Genomic DNA, 23,667 nt, shown 5'->3' on the forward strand with positions numbered 1-23,667 from the left:
CTTTCGGAATGGTCGACTTCTAATCTCTGCCTTTCGCTAACCACTGCGGATCGGTGGATCTTAGAGCCCATTCGGTCCAGGACCCGTCATAAAGCTTAACGTTCTTGACACCAGCGAGTTCAAGCGCTTTCTTGATAATGCATCCGGACACGCCGGTTCCGCACATGGCAATTGTAGGCTTCGTAGAGTCGAAGGTGTCATTCAACCTTTTGAATGCTGCATGAAGCTTTGCTTCCATGTCAGCAGGGTCCGAAGGATATGCCTTGGTTTCAGGGTCCAGAACTTCGGTGTATGGAAGAGGCTGGGTACCTGGAATGTGGCCAGAGGGCAAGCCTGGCCTGGGCTCCGGAGCACGACCCTCGAAGCGTGCCAGAGATCTGGCGTCAAATACGTTGTACTTCTTCGATAGTTCATTTCTCTTGACAAGCTCCAGTATCTCGTCATATCCCACTGTATTCTCAGGGCAGAGGTTGGTGGCTGAGTTGTACTCGGTCTGGCTGTAGGGGGTAAACGATTCCTTTCGAGTGGTTTCGAGTGGATATCCTGCTTGCTTGTAAATTGGATAGTTGTTCAACAGGTATACAGGTTCATGGCCAAACATCGTTAGAGTCCAAGCGCACCTTGGGGCACTGAAGTTGCCAATGGTATCGTACACGACCAATATATCGTCTCTTCTGAGACCCAATTGACTCATTGCATTGTTGAAAGTGGGCAGGTCAGGGGCCATATGAGGATAAGGGGACTTTGTATCCTTGATTGCATCGATATCGAAATAGACAGCGTTTGGGATACGTTCTGCCTCTAGAAACTCCTTCTTGCTATCTCTGTTCCACGCAGGAAGGTACCAGGTCGAATCAACAGGGATCACTCTGCGTGCTGTCTCCTTTTGCAACAGTTCAGCGAATGCCTTTGGTGAGATGAGCTTATATAGGGCCATTATCGGTGCTGCTGGCTTGCTATTCGCTTCGATAAAGTCGCCACAAGGTTTTTGTCTGCAGGATAGTCGGGCGATCTATCTGTGAATTGTCTTATCAAGCGAGTAGTACTCCTGGAGATCTAGCTACCAGAAGCTTAGAAGAGATCCCCAATAGGTGTAATTAGAACCTTATATACTCTATGCCTGACAATGCGGCCCTGGTTCAACAACTATTACGTTCAAGATCTTGTAATCTGAGAGCTGGTCTAGCTGAGCTGAATTGGGTATAGACAAGAGCAGAATCCTGAGCGGATTGTATGTGAAGACAATTCTTCAGTATAGAGTTTCCGAAAAGTGTCAATGCCTTCAATTCGGTATCTGCTGAATACTACTAGCTCGACCGAGACTCTTCAATCGCATAGCAGGGTCCCTGAGAGCACCGGTGACATTGCGGCTTAAGAAGCATAGACAACCGGAGAGCAAATCCCATGCCAGGCTCCTCCGACGTCAATTGCGTCTTGTTTGCCAGTATTAAACCATTTTTTTCATAGTGAGTTCTCGATATTGGTAGAGAAGCGATCACTTCAGCTCCTGACCCAATGCAAGTCCAGAACTTGCAGTACTATCGCTCTTGGGAATTCAGCACTGTGGAAGCAGGCGATTCCAGGTTCGAGAAGACATCATTTGACATTAAAAGTGATTTACATTGGGTTTTTCTTTTTTTGCAGATCGATATTGCAGAGAAAATTTCACAGCATAACGTGGGTCTATTATGATGGGTTAGACAGTTCATTGTAGATACCATCAGGGACTTCAATTAATCTCTAAATCTGCTTGGGTGACATGAACATTGTGGGCAATGGCCTCCGTTTGCGAAGTAGGTGGCATCTCACCTTTTTTCCAAGTTCGTCAAACCGAGTTTGGTGGTAGAGGATGCTTTAGCATTGTCCAGTTGAAAAAGGGAGCAGTTGTGCTGGAGGCTAATGATAGCGTAGGAGCGTGTATCGCACATGAATTTCGAAAGGAAGTCTGCCACAGTTGCTTCTCATACCGAAATGGCGCCAACATGAAGTTTAAACTAAAGTATGCTGACATAGCTCATCTTTTAAAGCCGGGGGTGAAAATCAGCGAAAAGGCATTTAACGGTGCTGGCCTTTGGTTTTGCTCGGAGTCCTGCAAACTGGAGTACTTGACTCAACCTCACATTGTCGAGCTGATAGAATGCTATGATGTTTTGCTTCGCACACTGAAGATAATGCAAAAGAAGACGGCCGACCAAAAGCAGGAACCTGACCCGCAGGTAATGTCAGCCGAGATCATCGACCGTGCTTGGCTTGAGATCAACAACTCGTGGATACCGAAAGTGGAAAGGACAAAGCCAACTAAAAGGTTAAATGAGCTTCCGTTCATTGCAGAGGAGGAGTACAATTGCGCAAGGTTCGTCGCCAGAACATTGTTCAGTCTGAAACATCTGGATCCATTGTCAAAAACGATGACTACTTTCTGGACCCTTCAGTCGAATGAACTAAGTAAAATCTCTAGGTTTCCGGTGCTCTTGAACTTCCAAATCGCAGTTTTCAAAAGCCTGTATGTGTTGCTGCCGGAAATCATTCGTAAAGATCTGTCCACAGAACTGTTCAGACACATAATGGGCTCCGAGTACGGTAATTCGTTCGGCATATGGGAGGAGCAAAAGGTGCCAGAAAACAGAGAGTTCCTCGGGTACTCGGTATTTCCTAGAGCTTCGTATTTCAACCACTCCTGCGACCCTAACATCACAAAGTCTCGCGTTGGCAGGACTATGCTTTTCACGTTGAACAGAGATGTACCGAAGGATGAACCGCTCTGTATCGATTATTCCAGTCTCCTGGACCAGCCAGTGGTGCAACGCCGTCAACTTCTGCGGGAGAACTGGTTTTTCGACTGCCTATGCGGAAGGTGCATATTAGAGTTGCAGACGATCCATTAGCGCCTCCTCTAATGCCGATTTACTCACACTCAGATTGGAAGAGGTTTCACTATCCGAGGCGTTGTTGTTGCCAACACCCTTCTGAGCGTCTCTACCCTCTGCCACGGGGTTTTTGGAGCTGCTGAGGATCTTTGAAGTATGTAACTGTTGTAGAGTCTTCAAAGTGGTGTCTCTCGGCTCATCAGCCATTTTGTCTTTCAGTCCTTCTTGGTTTCTGATGCTACTCTCAGTCAAAGTATGCATACCTGCCGTTGCGTCAAACTGCCTAACGCTAGTCTGTCTACTGCCATCGTTTTCACTGGCTGCCATCATCTTCCGCTCAATCTGCTGTTCCAGCAGCTTCAAATGCATAGCAAACAGCTTGTAGCTTCGCTTTTTAAGAAAATAGTCAGGAGCATCAAGGTTCTTGGCAAGTTCCTTCCAGTCAATCTGGTCCTGATAGTCGTCCAACTTAGATATGATGGCCCAAAGCTGTTTCTCTTTCTCCGAATTCCATTCAAAAGGCTGCGGGTCCACGAAACCTGGAGGTCTCTTTCCATTCACTTTCACATATACCACAGTATTATGATTATCCATTCTTAAAAGCTCCTTCAGCGAGCTATTCTTCCTGTACCCAACTACCTTTGTTAGCGATAGCTAGGACAGTCTCTAAGCTCGCGATGACTTATCAACACTTTGAGACTACAAAAGATCACTTGGATAATCAACTGCAAGGCTAGCTCGACTTCGCCGAGCTTTAGAGGGGCCTGTATCGACTTCGGAATACAATATACCAGTAGATATGTCGAGAAATGTCTGAAAGTGAGACTGTCCTTTCGGAGCTGCACTCTACGATCAATCCAGAATGGATGCATGTACAATTGAATGACTACGATTTTTACCTTGCGAGGCCGAGCAGTTTGGATCCACATCATGGGAGCAGTTTGCCCATGAATCAGTTTCTTAGGGTGCCTGTAATACGAGTTTACGGTTTCTTACCTACAGGTCACCAAGCTCTCTGCCATATCCATGGCGTCTTTCCCTACATATTCATACGTTATGATGGACAGGAGGATGACAGTGCTGCAACTATCAATCAGAGGTGTGCCCAGCTGCACAATATGCTGGAGATCAAGTCTCAGCTTTCGATGGTCAAAAAGAAGAATATTAAGCAGGTAAAGCAGAATATTAGCGATCTGAAGTACATTGCGAACGTTTCTGTCGTCAAGGGTATCCCCTTCTATGGCTTCCATGTTGGCTATACGCTCTTCTACAAGATATCGCTATTGGATGCAGGCTTCACGAATAAATTATCCGATTTGATCAGAGACGGTAAGATGTTTGGCAGGAAGACTGAAACTTTTGAATCTCATCTGCCGTATTTGCTGCAGTTTTCGGCTGATTACAACTTATTTGGCTGCTCCTGGATGGATTTCGATCATTGCTACTTTAGAAAGCCTGTCTTGAATACTGCTCTGGACTTGGATAAAATATTGCATGATGAAAAATTAGAAAATATACTAGAACAGTTCTGCGATGAAAACTCAAATGTTTTGCCTGATCGAGAGTTTCCAAGGATTGGAAATGGTCTGCTTGAGATCGATATATTGCCTCAGTTTATCCGCAACGTTGATGAAGTACACTTTCGAGATTTGCATCACGATTTTTGTGAAATAAGAGGTAATGCATCCAGTCTACTGAACAAGCCGTATGTGTCTTCCACGAGGAAGATAATTTCTGATATAACATTACAGAGGCGACTATCTTCATTGGAGCCCTACGTTCCTGTGGCAAGTATCCAAAGATCAGCTGGTCAGGAAATCAAGTGGCAATCCTCAAAAGCTTTCGAAGAGGATTTTGAAAAGGCTAAAGCGAGGATAGACTCTGCTTTCGCCGATGTTAAGCTTGATTTTGATACCTTTGTCAAATATTCAAAGCGATCAACGACTACAAATGGTATAAAACTGGTACGAGACTCCCTTTCCGAACTTTGGCCCATTTGTCCTGATATCAGTGGCCGTGCGCAATTGCGAAATGACTTACCACAAGTAATTGATACATTGGACGGTTCTTTCAACGCCGCTGATGTCAGCGACGAAGAACCTGATAAGCTTCCTATCTCTCAAGATGTCCCTCCTGCAGAACATGCTGAAAATCCAGAATTAACAATAAACAGCAAAGGTGACAATTGCGATTCTTCTGGACGCCCGACAGGGCTTAGAGATGTCATACTAACACAAAATATGGCCGAAAGACGTGTCAAAAGGAAGGGCACTTCTCAAAACTTTGCAGGCTCAAGTGCTGTCAAGAGACTTAAGGTTAAAAGAGCTGGTATTAAATATGAAAGTGGTTCCTTTTGTTATAAGAGATGTAGGATAGAGTTCGGTACCATTTTGAGTGATTTGGAAATGAAGGGATTTCCTAAGATTGATTATGCAGATCCATTTTTTGAGAATCCGCTGGATCTGCGGCTGAAGCCGTACATTTATGCAGGGAAAAGGTTCGAGATAACTTCACCTCATTTAAGCTGCCGACTTCCGGTACCCTTTCAAGAACAGTACATGTCAGAGGACTCGATTAGGAAGGAAAAGGTTTTCAGCTCGTGGAAATACATCAAAAAGCCACCAACCTATAGTAAAATCGCTAAAGAGGCCTACGATAGTAAGAAGAAACGCTTTAGATCACAGTTGGAGAATCCAACTTCTAAAGCTGATAATAGGTTCCTGATGAACATAAATCGAGGGAAAAAGGCGGCTCATTCAGTTTTGCACACTTCCTTAACACATTTCAGCCTGGAGATTCATGTTCAAACGGAGGGAAAGAATTTACCGGATCCTGAAAAGGACAAAGTGTCGATCATCTTCTGGTGCTTGGAGAAAGAATCTTACCCATTCGATCTAAAGGTTTCGCCCATAGGAATAATGGTGCTTAAAGACCCTGACGTCGATGATCATTATGAAAAAAGAATACAACAAGCTGCAGGTGATATACCTGTCGCTTTCTATGAGGATGAATTCGATTTACTAGATGCTTTGATCGACATCGTGTTGATAATTGACCCTGATATTTTATCAGGCTTTGAGCTTCATGCTACGTCCTGGGGCTACATAATTGAGCGCTGTAGAGCAGCACATCAGTTTGACTTTGCAGATGAAATTTCTAGAGTCAACACGGATGCAAAGACAAAGGTAAAAGATCGTTGGGGTTATTCGCATGCGTCCGCAATTGTCATATCTGGAAGGCATATGATAAACATATGGAGAGCGATAAAGGACGATTTGGCGCTGGCAAAGTATACCATTGAGAATGTTAGTTACGTTGTTTTCCAGGAGCGACTGCCGCATTTCTCGTCTGAGTCTCTTTCTTCCATGTGGCGAGACAATGGAAGGATATCAAGCGTGAAGACGGTTTTAAGTTACTGGATAGATCGACTTCAGCTAAATATTCGTCTTCTTCAGAAGCAAGAATACGTACCGAGAATAACCGAGCTGTCGAGGCTGACTGGTATTGACTTTTATTCCGTTTACTACAGAGGCTCTCAATACAAAATAGAATCTATTCTTTCTAGATTATGCAAGGCGGAGAGTTTCATCATGGTGGCCCCGAGTCAGGATCGTGTTAAGCAGCAGAATGCTTTGGAATGTGTGCCCCTGGTAATGGAGCCGGAATCTGCGTTTTACAAAAGCCCTCTAGTCGTTTTGGATTTCCAATCATTATATCCTTCAATTATGATGGCCTATAATTACTGCTATTCCACTATTCTGGGTAGGGTCCGCGAATTGGATCCGGAAAGAAACGTTATCGGAGCTACTGAAATTTCGCTCCCGAAGGGTTTACTCTCATTGTTAACAGATCATATCACCATAGCTCCTAATGGTATCGCCTACGTCAAATCTAGCATTCGTAAGTCTACCCTTGCCAAAATGCTAGAGGACATACTTGATACCAGATTCATCGTAAAAAAGACAATGACAGACATTGGTGGAAGTAACCCTATGCTGAGTCGATTGCTCAACAGCAGGCAGCTAGCTCTGAAGCTTATAGCCAACGTTACCTATGGTTACACCTCAGCTTCTTTCTCTGGTCGAATGCCCTGTTCGGATTTAGCGGACAGCATTGTGCAAACCGGGAGAGAGACCCTCGAGAAGGCGATTACTTTGATTGAAGATAACGTTGATTGGGGTGCCAAGGTAGTTTATGGTGACACTGATAGTTTATTTGTTTATTTGCCAGGAAAATCCAGGGAAGAAGCGTTCACGATAGGCAGGGCCATAGCTGAGAAAGTAACAAAATCTAACCCTTCTCCTATTGTTCTGAAGTTTGAAAAAGTCTATCACCCCAGTTTACTCCTCAGCAAGAAAAGATATGTTGGTTATATGTATGAGAGGAATGCTAGGCAAAGTCCGGTCTTTGACGCTAAAGGTATTGAGACTGTCAGAAGAGATGGTCATCCTGCTCAACAAAAGATAGTCGAGAAAGCAATTCGAATTCTTTTCGATTCGAAGGACCTATCGAAAGTGAAGCAATTTATTCAAGGAGAATTCGCCAAAATTCAGCTAGGTACCGCATCCGTTCAAGACTTTTGTTTCTCTAAAGTTGTCAGGTTGGGTGCTTACAAAAACGAACAGACAGCGCCACCTGGTGCCATTGTTGCGACACGTATGATGCAAAGTGATCATCGAGCCAGACCACAGTACAAAGAGAGAGTGCCCTACGTGGTGATCAAGGGATCTGCCGGTCAATTACTCCGAGATAGATGCGTCTCTCCTGAAGAGTTCGTGGCAAATGGAAGTTCCGAACTCGATTCCGACTATTACATAAACAAAACGCTGGTCCCGCCTTTAGAGAGGTTGTTCAATATATTAGGTATAGACGTTTCACAATGGGCTTTTGAGTTACCAAGACAGAAAAACGTAGCCGTCAGCATGGAGACAAAGAAAATTGACACAGACCTGGCTTCCATGCATTGCGTGAACTGTCATAAGGAGATTGGAAAAAGGGACAGCCTTCTTTGCGATGCGTGCCTCGAGCATCGTGATGAAACTGCCGCACAACTGACGCTGCGGACAGAGTCTAACGATGCCAGGCTGAAGGCAGTAGCAACCGTATGCCGCACATGCTGTTTCCGCTACAATCACGATGCCAGTGAAGCTAGCGATTTGGTCGCAGCCCGCTGTGATTCGTACGATTGTCCAGTATATTTCGAGCGCCTCAAGGCCACGGGCTACGTTACTTCCAGAAAGCACAATCGATCACTGAAGGCCTTGAAGGCTATCAACCATTGGTAGCTCTTGTGTGAGGCTTTCTGAATAATTGCGGGAAATGAGTACCTTTGAGTCGTAGCTGAGTTGTGTTTTTTTTAACAGGAACTTATCCTAGTGACTATGCTTATGATGCTTGCTTTAAGCTGTAAAGGGAAGTGTCAGTACGATAAGGGCCCACTTGCGATAAATCTTGGTTATTATGTAATTTACGTATCAAAATAATGGTCACCACTAGAGAACGAACCGGAATCCAGTCAATTATAAGAGCTCTATATTTTATTTAATTTTTCTGTATAATTTGTGACGCCGTCAAGGTGACAGACGCTCGCTCGCGCGACATCAAATTTTTAAGCTCATCTCATCTCATTTCATCTTATTCAGAGTGCAAATTAGCACCCGGCATCGCCCTTTTGACAGCTCTTAAGCACATTTAGAGTTTAACAGCACCAATGCCACTTTCTAAGTCGCTGTCGAAGATTCAGAAAAACCTGAAGTCTGGTGGTAAAAAGGTCACAGTTCATCCAAATGGTCGTAAATTCAAACAGCTTGCAAGAGGAACCTTGCGTGAGAATAAAATAGCAGCCAAAAAGAGGGCTCATAATGAGCGTAGATCAAATGAACTGTTCAGAATTAAGTTTATCCAGGATGTGATCAACACGGATTCATTCAAAGATAGAGAAACGTTCGATCATAAAGAGGTTGCTGTATTTATTCAACAATTCATCTGCCGCGATGACCCTGAGTTGGAGAGTTTGAAGAAGAAGAGAAGACCAGATAGAGCACCTTCAAATAGACAGTTAATTCTGCAGCAGAAGAGGGACTCGGAATTCCAGGAGTTCGAGAAAGGGTTTCTATGCCCAGATCTAACGGATGAGAAGAACGTAAAGTTTCTGAGGAACTGGAATCAATCTTTTGGTCTGATGAGCACACTAAAACTTGTTAGGATAAACTCTCAAGGGGATCAAGTTGTCGGTGGTAATGCGCAGCTTCCCGTCACAAGTGCTGATGTGGAAATGCAGTGAATGTAGATGAATCAGGCTTCCTCCCTCTCGTTACCACTGCTTCTATCGAGTGGTTCATCGCTGCCCCAGAGCGCAAGAGATGAGAGGCTATATGAGCCGAAAAGAAGGGCAGATAAAATTGCTGCCCAAAGCCAAGGGCTTCTCGCCAGTGCCTTTGCTGCATGCGAACTCGGGACGACAGTTCTTTGGAATGCAATTGTCTGAGAATTGTCATAAAGATCGCCGATCAGTGTCCATCCTTTGCCCTCAAACTGGTTGATAATACTGAGCGTTTCTTCGGGAGCATTTTTAGAGCTGTTTATTATACCAAACAGGTCTTTGTAATTTATATTGAACAGACTACTGTCATTACTCACTGGTATGACTCTCTGCTTTTTACTAACCAGATTGTAGACCAGTAGCTCTGTCGGTTTATCCTGCTCGTAGCGAGATCCTTTATTGCCAAGCGAAAGGATAGTCGAAGCTTTATGCTTCAGATTCTCCAATGGCTTCTTCTTGTATCGCTTGTACATTGGGTTCGGAAACAGTACCTCGCCAGCTGAAAGTGTAAAGGGTCCGTTCGTCGCGTGCTCCCAACTAAAATGTCTCTGGTTCTCCCAAGTGTATCTTCTTCTTCGCTCTCCGTATTGCCCAGCCTTTTGTAGATAGTTTCCCAGAGACTGGACATCGATATCCTGAATATTCCGCTGCTTTATCGAGGATGTACAGTTTCTAGGCTTCGGTTCATCGAAAGCAACTGCGTCTTCTCTTGAAGATGGCTCCTTGGCTTGGCTCTTTTCAACTTTATCTATTACGTCTTCCAGAAGATCCACTGCCTGAGGCCTAATCTTCAACATGGGCCGGAGCTTGGGATGAACTCTCGAAGAAGTTTCCAACTTCTGGGGGACCGCAATGTTAGCAGGATCTCGGTGACTGACCCTTACTATTGCTTCCCAAACTTGATGCTCGTTAACACGGTGCTGCATAATCATTTCACATAACTTCCTGATCGATCTTGTACCCTGGCATGACAAGTACCGTACTGCTTCGTACTCCTGAGATCCCGCTGATGGAGTCAGGCCTTTTTCTGCCAAATACAGAAGATTCTTCTTGAATTGATTGAGGGCTTTCCTTTTCGATGACCTGGGATTAAATACCATATCCCAGTCGAGCTTCTTTCCTTGAGTAGTGGCGTAACCGCGAAGCATTGGATGAAATATGCTGTGGCCTCTCCATCTATCGCAATTTCTGACGCCTAACAGAGCCATTGAGCCGTATATGACTTTGCCTTGTCTGCGGACCTGATCTATAAGACTCACAGCTCGAATCCTTCAGCGACTTGCAAAAATGGCTATCTCGAAGAACAGCCATTATAGGACCTGAAATCGCATTGGAACCCATTGAAGGATGCCCCGGGATCTTACGACTCTCGACAACGTTTACGAGAACAACTTGGGTACTCTAATGAAGCTATCCAATTCAGTTTTGCCTGTACAGTATCCAGAAAGCTTCTTTCAAGAGCTGTTTCCCAAGGGTAAGAACGGGTCAAAGGACACTTTCTTTGCTCAATTGGGTTACTACAGTGAGGTTGCCGTTGGTGGCATAAAAGCTAAGCTTCTTACCAACAAGAAAGGTGAAGTCTTGCCCCAAGGTGTTTATATCGAGCTTCTTGTTGTATTGGAACACTACAGAAATAAGGGAATTGGGACAAAGCTGCTGAATTACGTTGAATCTGAGTGTAAGAGACATTTCCAGCACGATATATTCGTCCATGTAGCATGCGATAACGAATCCGCTATCGAATGGTATACGAAGCATGGTTTCGTTAGGGAAGGCGACGTACTGAAGAACTACTATAAGAATACTGCAGGGTCACCAGATTGCTTCATCTTGAAGAAGCATATTTGAGAGCTGTTATTAAGCGTTATATAGATCTTTATCAATGCATAGGCAGTATACTAGTTACAGGTCAGGCGGATGAAGCGAGATCAATCGGCTTCGTTGGCACCGTCTTCTTCCGCTTCCGTATCAGTATCTATGTCGGTGTAGTCGCTTCCGCTATCGTCGTCTGCTTCGTCCTCATCCTCAGCCTCTGAGCTATCCGATGACTCGTCCTCCGTCTCACTTGTCTCTGCATAGTCAACGCTTTTCGCTTTACTTTCCTGGACAGGCTGGTCGCGGACTTGCATGTTCACTGTGAAGTCCAGATCAGTGGTGAAGTAATCTGTTGACTTGATGATGACCCTGAAGTACACATCACCAGTTTCATCAGGCGCAGGTTGGCCCAGAGGAATCTTAATGGTGCCAATTTTCCAATCTTCGGGGGTGAAGTCAGTGTCTAAGTCCTTGATTTCGCGCTTGTCAAAGTTCTTGGTCAGATTTTCGAGCGACATTCTTTGAACAATGACAGGCGTTTGCAGTATCTTTGCATCCTTCTGGAGAGCGACCAGGCAACAGAAGGCATTGCGTCTTTTCGATGGGAAAAATGGCGCGTATGAGTATGGCATTAAGGGCTCCGTTTCCATGATATTAAATGGATTCTGCTGGAATTCAAAATCCTGCGGTTCTTCCAGCATGGATTCTGGAAATCTCTCTGGCGGAATATTTTTCTGCTGCGGTGAGCGAACAAGCAGTTTGATGGATATATGCGGAGTGGAGGATGGAGACACCTGGCTTTCACCCGGAACCAAAAATTCTGCTTTGATCAACTTTAACTGAGGAATGTTTGATGCCACAGCCAAGGTCTGCTTCAACTTGTGCTCATCATCAATACCTAGTATCTTCGAAATTTCCTCGTCCTTGTACGTGAAAAGCTTGCCCAAAGTATGGATTTCATCCACAGATCCCTGCAGGAACTTTTGCTTATCGACATTGGGAAGTTGCATGATTTGGGAGTATGGTGTGGGGGGCACTGCCTGCACAATGCACTTGAATGTTTCTAAAGTTACAATTGCGATCTCTGTATTTCTGATACCACAAGCCAAATCCAGCAATCCATGCAACAGGGAATGACATTTACCCACAACTCTGAAGCGAACGGTTTTGTCTTTGATTGTCGAATTTTCCGCACGGTTTATATGATCGTGAATTAGCTGTTCAAAATCTGCCGACGTCAGCTGCGGGAAGAGTATTTTGAACTCTTCAGCATCAGATAACCACTTCACTATGAGATCGACAGTGACAATCTCCGAGGGCTTGTAGTTGACAAGCCGGTCAACAAAATGAGACGCAGTCTTGACATGAATCCCTTTCTTGGTGAACGACCGGGTTCTAGACCACCATTTACTCACCAAGTATGGAAGCACAATACTCAGTAACACGAGATAGGCAAGAACGACCACTGGAGACGCCGCGCGGTCAACCAGAAAGCTGGGAATAGCGATACCGTGGCTTACAGTTTGTGGACCATCAGGGTGTCCATATGTCAGATAGTTGGCCTTCGTTATTTCATCGGTCAAAGCTTCATACGCCTTCGAGATCTGAACATACATCTCCTCGATCCTAGCCCTCTCCTCGCTCGACAAGCTTTTTGCCAGCTTATCCGGATGAAACTTGACGGATAATTTTCTGTACGCCGACTTAATATCTCTGTCAGACGCACTTGCAGTGACTCCCAGCAGAGCGTAAGGGTCGAAAACCCCGATTGCGGAAGCCTCTATGGCCTCACTGTTTCTGATTCGCTGCACTAGCGCAGCAAATAACGCCCATCCGACAACCACCATTACATTTCTCTTACTCCATATCTTCGATTTCTTACTCTTCTGGTACGCCTGACGGAATGTCCTCATCTCCTCGTCCATCATCTCATCATCGATCCTCGCTAGCGCTTTCTGCACCTGTCTCTGACCATTATTCTCCTCCCCATTCTCAACAGCCTGACCAAAGAACAATCGACTGGCTTGCGACACCGTGAGTGGCACCAGCACCATAAACAGTAACGTCAGCAGAAAAAACGGCCACGTCTCGCTGGACTCATCGTACTCATAGCTTTGCGGCATGATTGCACCTGCAACTCAACGAGAATGACCCTCTCTTAACTAGTTCTACGCTCTCAAATGGGCGTGTATTATGGTGATTCGTGTTCGTTAGCTCAGCTCAGCTTAAAGACGCTAAGATTCACCTCGTGTAAAGTGATCTTCTTATTCTTACCAGCTTTTACGCCTTTTAAAGCTGTTTAAGCGGTCTCTGATGGCTCTGATGGGCTGTGCTACGGATTGCCTCGCTAATTAGATCTGTAGATGTCGCTGGAGACCCTTTTCACTGCTTCTTTCCGTGGTTTTGCGAGGAAACTGGCTTTGATGTGGTGAAATTTTGCAATATAACAGCGAAAAAAGTTCAGGTAAGGTGCTTATGAAGTGTAATTGTAACGGTAAGCTGACCAGTGGAAGCTCATTGGGTTCTGTTTGGCTCGGTGCTCGCTGACAGAGGTACGAGGATGAGCGGATATCATAATGTTAATAGTATCAACGCTTTGGCACAGCAGCAATCGCAGCAGAACCGGGTTAAGGTAGGCGTGAGAAATTGGCAGAATGCTACAGTTCAGGATTTGATGAATTTTCTGAGCCGGAACACTCGTATTGCAATCACTGGTGCTACGGTGGAAGGCCCTTTGGTGACGGGGTTTGTTCAATCGAGGGCCGATGCGGATGCGTTGATGAAGTGGAACGGCATCCGGTTTGCTGGGAATAACCTGAAGTTTGAAATACTAGACGATGCGAATGGAGCCACTTCGAATACGATTTTGTTGTTGAAGAATTTTCTGTACAGGAGGTATAACGCGCAGACCAAGATGTTGGACCTGGGGAATCTACACGCGGATCCAGACCTGGTGCAAAAAGGTCTCTTTTCGTCGATTTCCACTCAGTCGAAAATGTTTCCGGCACTCATGAAGCTGGCCTCCAAGGAGCCGCAGTTGGTGGTTGAGAGTGTGAATTTGTCGGACAATAACTTGAAAGACGTCTCTGGGGTTACCACTTTGGCGCAGACTTTTCCCCGTTTGAAGAACTTGTGTTTAGCAAATAACCAAATCTCGCGGTTCAGAACTTTGGAAGTGTGGAAGAACAAGTTCAAGGACTTGAGAGAGCTGCTGATGACTAACAACCCGATAACGAATGATAAACTTTACCGATCCGAGATGCTGAGGCTATTCCCGAAGCTGGTGATCTTGGACAACGTTGTAGTCAGAGATGAGCAGAAATTGAATAGTATATATTCTCTGCCGGTGAAACTGCAGCAGTTTTTCTTTGAGAGCAATGATTTGGGATCTTCGTCGACTGATTTTGTGACCAATTTTTTGAACTGCTGGGACTCGGATAGAACACAGCTTCTGCCACTGTACACACCGCAATCGCAGTTTTCTATCTCTGTGGATTCCTCTATGCCGCCTTCATCTGTTCCAGATTCCGATCAAAACCCATCCTTCGGCTACTACCTGTCGCTATCCCGGAATGTTTCCAAAGTTTCAAGCGAAAAGTCTATACAACAGAGGTTGTCTGTGGGACCGGAACCTATACTAAACAGTTTCAAATCTTTACCAAAAACAAAGCACCATTTACAAGATAGACCTGACGAATACTGCATGGAGGTGCTGTCCTTCCCACAGATCAGCGGTTTCATAATAACCTTGCATGGATTTTTTGAAGAAACTGAAAAACCAGAACTTGACGCACTCAGTAAACCCACCGGTACTACAAGGTCAAGGCGATTTAACCATGGTCACAACACATCCAATAATAGACTTTCAAAGAAATCGTTTGATAGAACGTGGGTCATCGTGCCAACCGGTGCAGGCGTTATTGTAGCTTCAGATCTGATGACCATTAGACCATACACGAGCGCTGCTTGGGTCACTCCTCCACATCAAAGTATTCCAAACGCACCAATTGCATCATCTACATCGCTGACAGGTAGCGGTGGTTCTCCAGTACCACCGCCCGTAGCGGGTAGCACAGGCCCCATTGGAGTTCCAGTTCTGCAGCCAAGTAATCCAGCCATGCCATTAAACGGAACGCCGGTTCCTCAGCTCGCGCCCACTTTGCAGCTCCCACCTGACGTTCAATCAAATCTAAATCCGATCCAATTGGAACTTTTAAATAAACTGCATCTTCAAACCAAACTAAATGCGGAGTTTACATATATGCTGGCAGAGCAGAGTGGTTGGACTTATGACGTGGCAATGGAAGGTTTTCAAAGAAGTGTGAATAACTTGCCGAGAGAGGCTTTCATCCAATAAAGTCACCATCCGACAGAAGCTCTCATTCGGCCAATTTATCCTGTAGTCGACCTGAATAAATACTGCCGCTTTAATTCAGAACATAACAACGACGGAAAAACGCCTCTCTTTGGGTCTTTGATTGCTAAGAGGTAACTTAATTTTTAGGTGACGGCGTCACAGCTCGACTTTGTGTCGCCGACTTCAGAAAAAGATAATGAATACTAGAATAAACAATATCTATGTGGGAATATATTTACCAGCGGTCGTCAACAATTTAATGAGGGCTCCTCCTCCGCCTAGAAGATCGAGATCTAGATTTCTCGCGCTTTGCGTAGTACGCCTTCGCCAGTTGATAAGCGGTCATAGATTAAAGAAGCGCTGGCATTTGCACAAGCTCCACGAGTTCCAGAGAAAAGGCCTAATATGCCTCAGTCCGGAATCTGGCATTCGTGCTGAGGATATGATAAACATTCCGAGTGCGTTACAGCCTAAGAAGACCAGACAAAAGCCTTTGTTGATTGCCGCATTTCCCAAAGGGTGCTCAAGATCACCAAGGGTCCGAGTACTGCAAAGAAATAGGCTTTCGAGGCTAATGATCAGTAAAAGAAAGTACAAGTTGAAGCCTTTTGAGGTTAAAGGACGGCACGATCGTGAAGAAGATGGTGCAGTTACGCACAGATGTGCGCAGACAGTTGGATCTATAAAAAAGCTGACTGCCAGTAACGCGGATGTAAGAGTAATATTTCATGACACCAATGTGATTAAGTGCTCAAATTTGATTGTCCCTGCAGAGGCCGATCAATGCTCTCCCGAACTGTTCGAATTTGCTCCAAACCAGTCGATACGGATTCATGACTATCCATCATTAAGAAGGAAGCCTACGCCAGGACACGATCAGAATTTGGAAATTGTGGCTAAATCGATCAGCGACTTGACGACATCAGAGGAGACAAGATCACACGGAGGCCGCGAGCCCTCATCATTCGAACTTCAATCGTCGACGTGTCAGGACAACGAACAACTGTACTCAAACATAGTCAAAATGACAGAGTTTGCTGATTCTCCCATCATTTCATACTCAAAATTAGTCCGTTCGCCACTCAAAGAGAGGAAGAATCGTCAGCGGTTTGGATTTCATTCTTCTAGGCAAAAACGAGCACTCCAAGCACTGCATAGGTCATAGAATGTAGCTTTGGTGCTTCGAACTTATGTAGCAACAAAAGACGTAGCGTACGATTTAGACTATAGTTGAAGAAGTCGCTTCGACAGTAAAAGCATTCCTATCTCGACTGCTCATTGACCCCTGGTTCCGGAACCAAAGTCCCTACGCAGGGATATTTCTTCTCAAAGTGTTCTGCCCACCCATCCAGCACTTCTCGCTGCTCGGCAGTCAAGTCCTTCAGATCATCCATAGGCTGGTCCCAGTCTCTCACCATATCGAGGTCGAACGAATTCAACGCCAATCCTCTAGAAGCGTCGTGGCCGGCGAAGTTCGAGTACGGGCCACTGGGGCCGTAGAACTGTCTGCCTTGTGTACAATCGAACACTTTGCCCTTGACTGCTAGAAAGATCTTCTCATTATCATGACCGTTGAATTTATAAAGAGTACGGGGGAAAAACTTCCCTTCCACGACTGGTTCAGCTTTACTTTCAGACATATTCGACTCATCAGCTGTAGTTGAAAGTCCGGTAGGATCTTCACTAGTCTTATAGCCTCCAAAAAGAAGATTTTTAAAGAAAGACATTGATTAAAACTTCACTTCTTGCTCCTTGAACCAATATAATGCTAGATTGACACAAGAATGGCTTCTTCTATCCTATAAGTCCTTAGTTCATCAAGCTTTATAGTCTCTATTGAGTGGGCTTGCTAAACGATTAAGAGTCAATCACGTGAAGATGCTTGTCTATGATGGACATCGCTCCAGTTGATCCAGACTGTCGAGTTTAGGCCCAGTGATGGCTTCCTTGGCGCCCTGATGGCTCTCTCTTAAACTCACTTGACTCTCTTTGTCAGGGTCCTTCTGGCGGAAGTCAGAGTGGAGGTAATTGCACGTTCCTACGTGCCAACATCGGTAGTTTCTTCCAGGAAGAGGGCAGCAGATTCCGCTAGGACATTGGCAACAATGTCAAGCTCTTGCTGTGCTTTCGCCCAATCTTGCTCATTGATTGCGTCTCTGATCCCCGGAAAGCTCCAGGAGTCATCGTTGGGCTGTGTCCAGAATGATGGACCGAACAAGACGTTCTTGTAATAGGGCCGATTCTTCAAACCGCCAGGAGCGCATTGTCGTCTGCCAATGTTAGATAGCTTTTTGTTCCAGGTCCATCTATGCACTGATATCAAGGATGGCTCTATCCCTTCGTCGCGAGAGAACACGATATTTTGCCATCCTTTCCTCCAGGCAGACCATTCGTCGCCGATTTTCTTCCAGGTCAATAGAGCTTTGATGGTGTCTTGGAATCTTAGGGTGCTCGAATGGTTATTCTCAAGCGGCTCCAGTAGTTTGTCGACGTAATGCACATATTCAGTGATATCGAATGGAATGAAAGGCATATCGACTAGTTTTAGCGATGACTGCAATACGTAAAGAATCATATCTGATAATGTTGCGAGGTTCCCTGGAGCCTCCAGTAATGTGCTGACATTATCAAACACGTCTTCTGATGTTTCAATGGGAGGCCCAGATTTCAATACTTCTGGAGCTGAGAACACTGATACGGGGATGCCGTTAGCCATAAGCGGGATCCAGTCACCATATTGCTTGGGATGCCCCACAGTGATGTCGAAACCCATGTTTCCGTTTTCCTCGCTGAAAAATTGATGTAGGAGAGGATGTGCCTGTATATCGATCTTCCTGGAGCCTGACTCAAGACTCAACTGACTAATATCCAGCATGCAATAGACATGGTCTTTCACTTTGGTCAGTTTTTGAGCTGTGAATCCTGCGGACCCTGCGTAATTGAACTCTGCTCCGCCATAGGAAACAAAGTATATGTTTCTCAAAGGTTTCCAATCGAACTTGTACTTGAGCTCCTGAAACATTTGAATTAGCGAGAGAAGCATTGCAGTCCCAAATGCAGGATAGGTTGCCCCATTGGTGACGCTAGTTCTTGATGCGGCGATTATGATTGCTTTATCGTTCTGCTCTCGTCCCTCTATTTTGCAAATGATATTGTGGGCAGGATGCAATTCCCTGTTATCCATCTGCACCACCATGTCAAGATGCACAACACCTAGTCTACCGCTGTAAAAGCCGTCCTCGAATTGCACCCCGTCGTCAGGGAGCAGAGAAAGAAGCCGCATACCTTGGTTCCATGACAAGGGCATTGTAGGAATTCGCGGTATATTTCGCAGATCTTTGAAAGCATCGGATTCGTCGCCGCCGCGACTCAGAGGGCTTCCAGGCCAGTATTGCGGGATTCCCACTGATTTCTTCTGAACTATGTCCTGGTTTCCGTTGTATGGGTCGGTAATAAAGAGCACGCCCTTTGCACCAAACTTCTCTGCAACCAGTATTTGTTCGCCAACCAGCTCACCGTAGCGGACCATTAATATGAAGTCATCTTCGAGCAGCGCCGCATCCTTCAGTTTCTGTAAATCTTCTAAACTGCCCATATTCCCGTAGATCAATCCAATGCCTTTCAGCTCCCCAGTTGCGCTGAGTGGGTTAAAGTTTTCGGTGCTGACATTTAGTTGGAGCGATTCTTCTCCTGTGACTGCTCTCAGAGACATCTCATAAGGAAAACTCGAATAGACAGAGAGCTCATCCTCCTTGGTAAGTTTCAGCTTATTATTGTTCATTGTTTCCATCACAAAGTGCCTGATAGCCGCGTCACCTTTGGTTCCCGACATATGAGGCATGCTACTTATGTATTCCCAATCACGTTCGAATTTTGAAAGATCCACTGATCCCCTTGCATACTCCATCAGAACTTCATGGTCTGAGAACATTCCCTTGAAGCCAGATGTCCTTTCGCTAGGTATAAAGCCGCTAGAGATAACCAGGTATGCGATCGCAGACATCATGAATATGTAGAAAAACCGCCTCAGAATTAGCGGATTCCCGACCTTGTTCAAGTAGTAATCTATCTTATCGGATAGTAGACCGAGCAACTGTGCCAATGGGTCGACAATCTTATCTTTCACAGGCTTCACCACGTTGTTGCTGAATCTATCTCTCAGGCGGATGACTTTCTCAACAAGTGGCTCATTAACTTGCGGATCATCTAGTTCCATCTGTTCCATGGGATTCCATTCCTCTTCAGCCATTTCCTCACCAGCTAGCCTATCATACTCTGGAGGTTCCAAAGGCAGGTCGTCAGCCTCCTCTTGGCCATTCTCCAGCTGTCCTGCCTCAACACTCGGCAGTAGATCATAAGCGTTCCGAGAGCCTAGTATCCTCATTCTATAACTCAACCTAGATGGCTAATCGAAGCTTGGTTTGCTGCCTTAGGGCTGTTTGCTGTGTAAGCCTTTCAACTTCGCCGAAGTTCAAGCACTAGCGACTTTACTATGAAGACATCACCTAAATGAAGCTCTCCATATGAAGCAAGTAGAAGCTGGAAGGAACTCTAATCGACTCCCCAAGGCAGTTCAAGATGGGTTACAATATAGCGTATGCAGAATCAGCAGTTTGAGGAGATATTTCTAGCATAGTCGGATTACTAACAAGTCGCGACGGAAGTCGCTAGCAGAATGTGCTGTGACTTCTTCTTCCCTCAATTAGGGGGTGTGGAGTTCCACATCTACCACCTGGCACAGAGTCTCATCCAGTTGGGACATTCTGTCGTTGTAATAGCGCATGCCTACGGCGATCGGATTGGTGTACGATATCTGACGAACGGTCTCAAGGTGTATTACGTTCCGTACTTCGTTCTTCATAGGGAGACTACGTTCCCCAACGTCTTTGGCACATTTCCGATGATTAGGAACATTCTGATTCGGGAGCAAATTCAAATTGTGCACTCTCATGGTAGTGCGTCTACCTTTTCTTTGGAGTCTCTCTTCCATGCCAACACGATGGGGCTTAAGACGGTCTTTACTGATCATTCGTTGTATGGATTTGCGAATATATCAGCAATCCTGGTCAATAAGCTGCTTACTTTTGCTTTGACGAATACAGACAAGGTAATATGTGTTTCGCATACTTGCAAGGAGAATATGATTGTACGTGCCGATATTCCGCCAGAAAGGATATCTGTTATTCCTAATGCAGTAGTGAGCGAGGACTTCCGTCCTCCTCAGCACAAAAAACCATCAGATGGCACTATCACCATCGTGGTGATTAGTCGGCTATATCCCAACAAGGGTGCCGACTTGCTTACACAGCTTGTTCCCAGAATATGCTCGGTGCATGAAGAAGTGAGATTCTTAATTGCCGGTGATGGACCCAAATACGTTGAATTACAGCAAATGGTGGAATCTCATAGACTGCAGGACAGAGTGCAACTGATGGGCTCTGTGGCACACGAAAAAGTGCGAGAAGTTATGTGCCAAGGCGATATATATTTGCATCCCAGTCTGACCGAAGCTTTTGGCACTGTTTTAGTGGAGGCTGCTTCCTGCGGCCTACTCATAGTATCAACCATGGTTGGCGGCATCCCAGAGGTCTTACCTAAGCATATGACAGTTCATGCAGCGGAGACGTCTGTTTCCAGTCTCGTCGAGGCAACCAATGAAGGCATCAGCTTGATCAAATCTGGTGGGATTGATACCTCCTCGTTCCATCGAGAGATCTTTACCATGTATAACTGGCTGAATGTGGCTAAAAGGACTGAGAAAGTCTACGGGAATGTTTTCAGAGATGCTACTCCTCGGGACAAAAAATGGGTCCAGATGGTGAAGCGGTTTTATGCAAGAGATGGCAGCTGGGCTAGACATCTTTATGTTTTGTGCGCGATCGTTGAATACATCACTTACATCATGTTGGAGTGGCTCTATCCGAGGGACGAGATCGATTTGGCGCCTAAATGGCCGTCGCCGAGGCAGTTTCATTGATAGAATATGACAACGAGCATTTATGCAGAAATATCTTTAATCTTTAGATTTAGAACATTCTGCTTGAAGACTGCATTCGGTATGTACTTTTTCTGCTTGTCTGTCGAATCTTCTTGATAATCCACCATCCTAGCATAATCAGCAACTTCTAAGGCGCTTGTAGTTAGGTCAGAAAGCTTATTTTTGAATTCAATATGCGCCTTTGTAGTCGGGGCCTGCAGACGCTGTTCGCCTTCATAAAGCCAGCTGAAGTTGGGCCGATCCTTCCTTTGGTGTTTTGTGAGGCTGGCAACCACTCTCTGTAGGCCAACGATCTCCGAATTTATGCTCTGTTTTGCGAGAGCCTCCAGCTGGGAGGCGGTCAGCGGACTGCAGAGGCGAACATCGACAGAGGACTCCATCTTCAGGCCTGTGCTTGGTTGCGCGTCAGAGTGTAAATCATCTTCCTTCGGCCATTCCATCTTTTCTGCTTCTTTTTGCACCAGAGCTGCCTTTTTGGTATGACTTTCTTGCAATTTGATTTCAAGCAGCTGGATTTTGACTGCCAGCTCCTCTATCCTAGCTTCCTTCTTTAAAAGTTCGGATTCTAAATCTGCAACATTGTCGAGATCAGGGTTTTCCGTTACCGCCTGTGAGTCTGTAAATGACACACCAGCATTCCGAGGTACTGTATTATATTGTACTGCAGAAGCTGAATCCGTCTCACTTTGTTTCAGATCAGCGAGTATTTCCTCAAGCGCCGGCTTGAATTCCTCAAAAGGATGAACGTCTGATCCAGGAACATATCTAATCATGGAGAAAACTACTTCAAGCACATGGGATAGGCGTATGTGACACGCAGTCGCGGGTGCCGGATCGACTCCAGCTTTCTCTCCAAGCGCTCTTGATCGCTCCTCTATTGCAAGTGAAACCGAATAAAGGTTGTGGATTGATCTAAGTAGGTCTTCGGATGAATTCTCCTTTCTACGATCTGACAGTAACTGAGGCAAAATCTCACCAAAAATTGAAGACAGGGATGATATTACCAATCTGAAATCGGAGTCCAATGAATCTGAATCTTTTAGGAAGTCAATGAGTTCACGGACTTTCAGCATATCATCTCGTAAGTGACCCAAAAGTAGCTCGCTGCAGATAATTCCGTTGTTCCCGAACTCGTTTCGTAACACGTCAAAGAACTGGATTGGGGGTCTGGTTGATTCTTCGTTTGCCAGCCCACGCAAAACAAGAAAATATAGTTGTCCTGTCAGCTTACTCTGGATAGATAAGTCAAATGGGGCATTAGCGAAAGATTTTTGCAAAATATCATACTGGAGCTCCAGGAGCTGGAGTGAAGGCATGTCGTCTGGGAAGACAGCTGTGTAAAGCTCATCATAAAGCTTGGCTTTGGTAGCAGCAGCTTTGGAAACAGAGGACTCAACAGCTGAGCTTATGATAGTTGCACTTCCGCAACGCCTTTCTCCCTCTGCCAGTATATAGTTTTCTAATGTGCTCAACTGGTCTTGTAACTCTTTTTCAATATCGATGTAGACCGTGTGCAACGCTTCGTACTGCCTGTTGTCCTCCTTCAACTTAATCAATTCCCTGGTCGCAATGTTTAATTCATTTGCAAGCCTGTCGTTCTCAGTCTTCAGGATCGCATTGAGGCCGTTCAACTCGTCCGGACTACTTTTCCGTACGGCCTCTTCGGTTGAATTCGCCTTTCCTGGAGATATGGAAGCCACAGCATGCAATTCCGCTTGTAAAAGCTTGATAGTAGCATGTAGCTGCTTATTTTCCTCTACAGCTTTGGCTTGCTTTTCAATGCGCTCCGCCCGCTCTTGGACTAGGCTCTTGACAGTCCTCTGCAGCTCCAGCACTTCTGAGTCTCGCTTCAGCTCGCTCCGCTGCAGATGCAACTGTCGAATTTTGCGTTCCAAGGCTTCAACCACACTGGTCAACTTGCGATTCTCGTCTCTCAGACCGCCGCAGTCATCAATCTTACTCAAATCTTCCAGTTGTGCAAATAGCCCGTAGTTTCCTTTCCTTCCCGGAATATTGAAATACCTCTTGCCCTCGACACTTCCATCGTTGAATCCCTCGCACTTGTCGAGCTCGATTCCATACCAGAGACCACTGCAAAACTCGGTCAGCCCCGCGTACCTGACCACCCCCAGCTTCCCATCGACGAGCACTCTATCGCCAACCTCAATCGCCGCCATAAACTCTCATTCCAACGCCCCGTCTCGCTCTTCCTCTTGTTTGTTCCTGTAATGAGCTGTGCCCGTTATTGTCTAACATAACCTACAATAAACCTCTAAGACAAGCTGGGACCCACAGGCAGACAGACAAG

The 23,667-nt window shown here is 45.5% G+C and overlaps 14 protein-coding genes across 14 annotated transcripts; 7 read left to right on the forward strand and 7 right to left on the reverse strand.

Moving 5' to 3' along the window:
* Positions 1-19: 19 nt before the first annotated feature.
* TUM1 (thiosulfate sulfurtransferase) lies at positions 20-937 on the reverse strand (the record flags this gene model as incomplete). The annotated part of the gene is made up of 1 exon (XM_037281757.1): positions 20-937. One exon carries the CDS (start codon positions 935-937, stop codon positions 20-22), a length of 918 nt encoding a protein of 305 aa, XP_037137652.1.
* Positions 938-1,775: 838 nt separating this feature from the next.
* On the forward strand, positions 1,776-2,885 carry SET6 (Set6p; the record flags this gene model as incomplete). Its single annotated transcript, XM_037281758.1, has 1 exon — positions 1,776-2,885. One exon carries the CDS (start codon positions 1,776-1,778, stop codon positions 2,883-2,885), a length of 1,110 nt encoding a protein of 369 aa, XP_037137653.1.
* ATG29 (Atg29p) lies at positions 2,862-3,461 on the reverse strand (the record flags this gene model as incomplete). Its single annotated transcript, XM_037281759.1, has 1 exon — positions 2,862-3,461. The coding sequence occupies one exon, from the start codon at positions 3,459-3,461 to the stop codon at positions 2,862-2,864; it is 600 nt and encodes a 199-aa protein (XP_037137654.1).
* A 215-nt stretch (positions 3,462-3,676) lies between these two features.
* Positions 3,677-8,152, forward strand: REV3 (DNA-directed DNA polymerase; the record flags this gene model as incomplete). Its single annotated transcript, XM_037281760.1, has 1 exon — positions 3,677-8,152. The coding sequence occupies one exon, from the start codon at positions 3,677-3,679 to the stop codon at positions 8,150-8,152; it is 4,476 nt and encodes a 1,491-aa protein (XP_037137655.1).
* Positions 8,153-8,577: 425 nt separating this feature from the next.
* Positions 8,578-9,150, forward strand: TMA16 (Tma16p; the record flags this gene model as incomplete). The annotated part of the gene is made up of 1 exon (XM_037281761.1): positions 8,578-9,150. One exon carries the CDS (start codon positions 8,578-8,580, stop codon positions 9,148-9,150), a length of 573 nt encoding a protein of 190 aa, XP_037137656.1.
* An 11-nt stretch (positions 9,151-9,161) lies between these two features.
* On the reverse strand, positions 9,162-10,397 carry MRX4 (Mrx4p; the record flags this gene model as incomplete). The annotated part of the gene is made up of 1 exon (XM_037281762.1): positions 9,162-10,397. The coding sequence occupies one exon, from the start codon at positions 10,395-10,397 to the stop codon at positions 9,162-9,164; it is 1,236 nt and encodes a 411-aa protein (XP_037137657.1).
* Positions 10,398-10,536: 139 nt separating this feature from the next.
* Positions 10,537-11,037, forward strand: NAT5 (peptide alpha-N-acetyltransferase subunit NAT5; the record flags this gene model as incomplete). The annotated part of the gene is made up of 1 exon (XM_037281763.1): positions 10,537-11,037. The coding sequence occupies one exon, from the start codon at positions 10,537-10,539 to the stop codon at positions 11,035-11,037; it is 501 nt and encodes a 166-aa protein (XP_037137658.1).
* An 80-nt stretch (positions 11,038-11,117) lies between these two features.
* Positions 11,118-13,127, reverse strand: SEC63 (protein-transporting protein SEC63; the record flags this gene model as incomplete). Its single annotated transcript, XM_037281764.1, has 1 exon — positions 11,118-13,127. One exon carries the CDS (start codon positions 13,125-13,127, stop codon positions 11,118-11,120), a length of 2,010 nt encoding a protein of 669 aa, XP_037137659.1.
* A 437-nt stretch (positions 13,128-13,564) lies between these two features.
* Positions 13,565-15,361, forward strand: MEX67 (Mex67p; the record flags this gene model as incomplete). Its single annotated transcript, XM_037281765.1, has 1 exon — positions 13,565-15,361. One exon carries the CDS (start codon positions 13,565-13,567, stop codon positions 15,359-15,361), a length of 1,797 nt encoding a protein of 598 aa, XP_037137660.1.
* A 196-nt stretch (positions 15,362-15,557) lies between these two features.
* On the forward strand, positions 15,558-16,526 carry OSW1 (Osw1p; the record flags this gene model as incomplete). The annotated part of the gene is made up of 1 exon (XM_037281766.1): positions 15,558-16,526. The coding sequence occupies one exon, from the start codon at positions 15,558-15,560 to the stop codon at positions 16,524-16,526; it is 969 nt and encodes a 322-aa protein (XP_037137661.1).
* A 97-nt stretch (positions 16,527-16,623) lies between these two features.
* Positions 16,624-17,088, reverse strand: DAP1 (Dap1p; the record flags this gene model as incomplete). The annotated part of the gene is made up of 1 exon (XM_037281767.1): positions 16,624-17,088. One exon carries the CDS (start codon positions 17,086-17,088, stop codon positions 16,624-16,626), a length of 465 nt encoding a protein of 154 aa, XP_037137662.1.
* A 311-nt stretch (positions 17,089-17,399) lies between these two features.
* On the reverse strand, positions 17,400-19,745 carry HG536_0A08030 (uncharacterized protein; the record flags this gene model as incomplete). The annotated part of the gene is made up of 1 exon (XM_037281768.1): positions 17,400-19,745. The coding sequence occupies one exon, from the start codon at positions 19,743-19,745 to the stop codon at positions 17,400-17,402; it is 2,346 nt and encodes a 781-aa protein (XP_037137663.1).
* Positions 19,746-20,036: 291 nt separating this feature from the next.
* SPT14 (phosphatidylinositol N-acetylglucosaminyltransferase SPT14) lies at positions 20,037-21,338 on the forward strand (the record flags this gene model as incomplete). Its single annotated transcript, XM_037281769.1, has 1 exon — positions 20,037-21,338. One exon carries the CDS (start codon positions 20,037-20,039, stop codon positions 21,336-21,338), a length of 1,302 nt encoding a protein of 433 aa, XP_037137664.1.
* A 20-nt stretch (positions 21,339-21,358) lies between these two features.
* NIP100 (Nip100p) lies at positions 21,359-23,536 on the reverse strand (the record flags this gene model as incomplete). Its single annotated transcript, XM_037281770.1, has 1 exon — positions 21,359-23,536. The coding sequence occupies one exon, from the start codon at positions 23,534-23,536 to the stop codon at positions 21,359-21,361; it is 2,178 nt and encodes a 725-aa protein (XP_037137665.1).
* Between the last annotated feature and the right edge of the window lie 131 nt (positions 23,537-23,667).

This window comes from Torulaspora globosa, chromosome 1, assembly GCF_014133895.1.
Source record: "Torulaspora globosa chromosome 1, complete sequence".
Classification (NCBI taxonomy): domain Eukaryota; kingdom Fungi; phylum Ascomycota; class Saccharomycetes; order Saccharomycetales; family Saccharomycetaceae; genus Torulaspora; species Torulaspora globosa.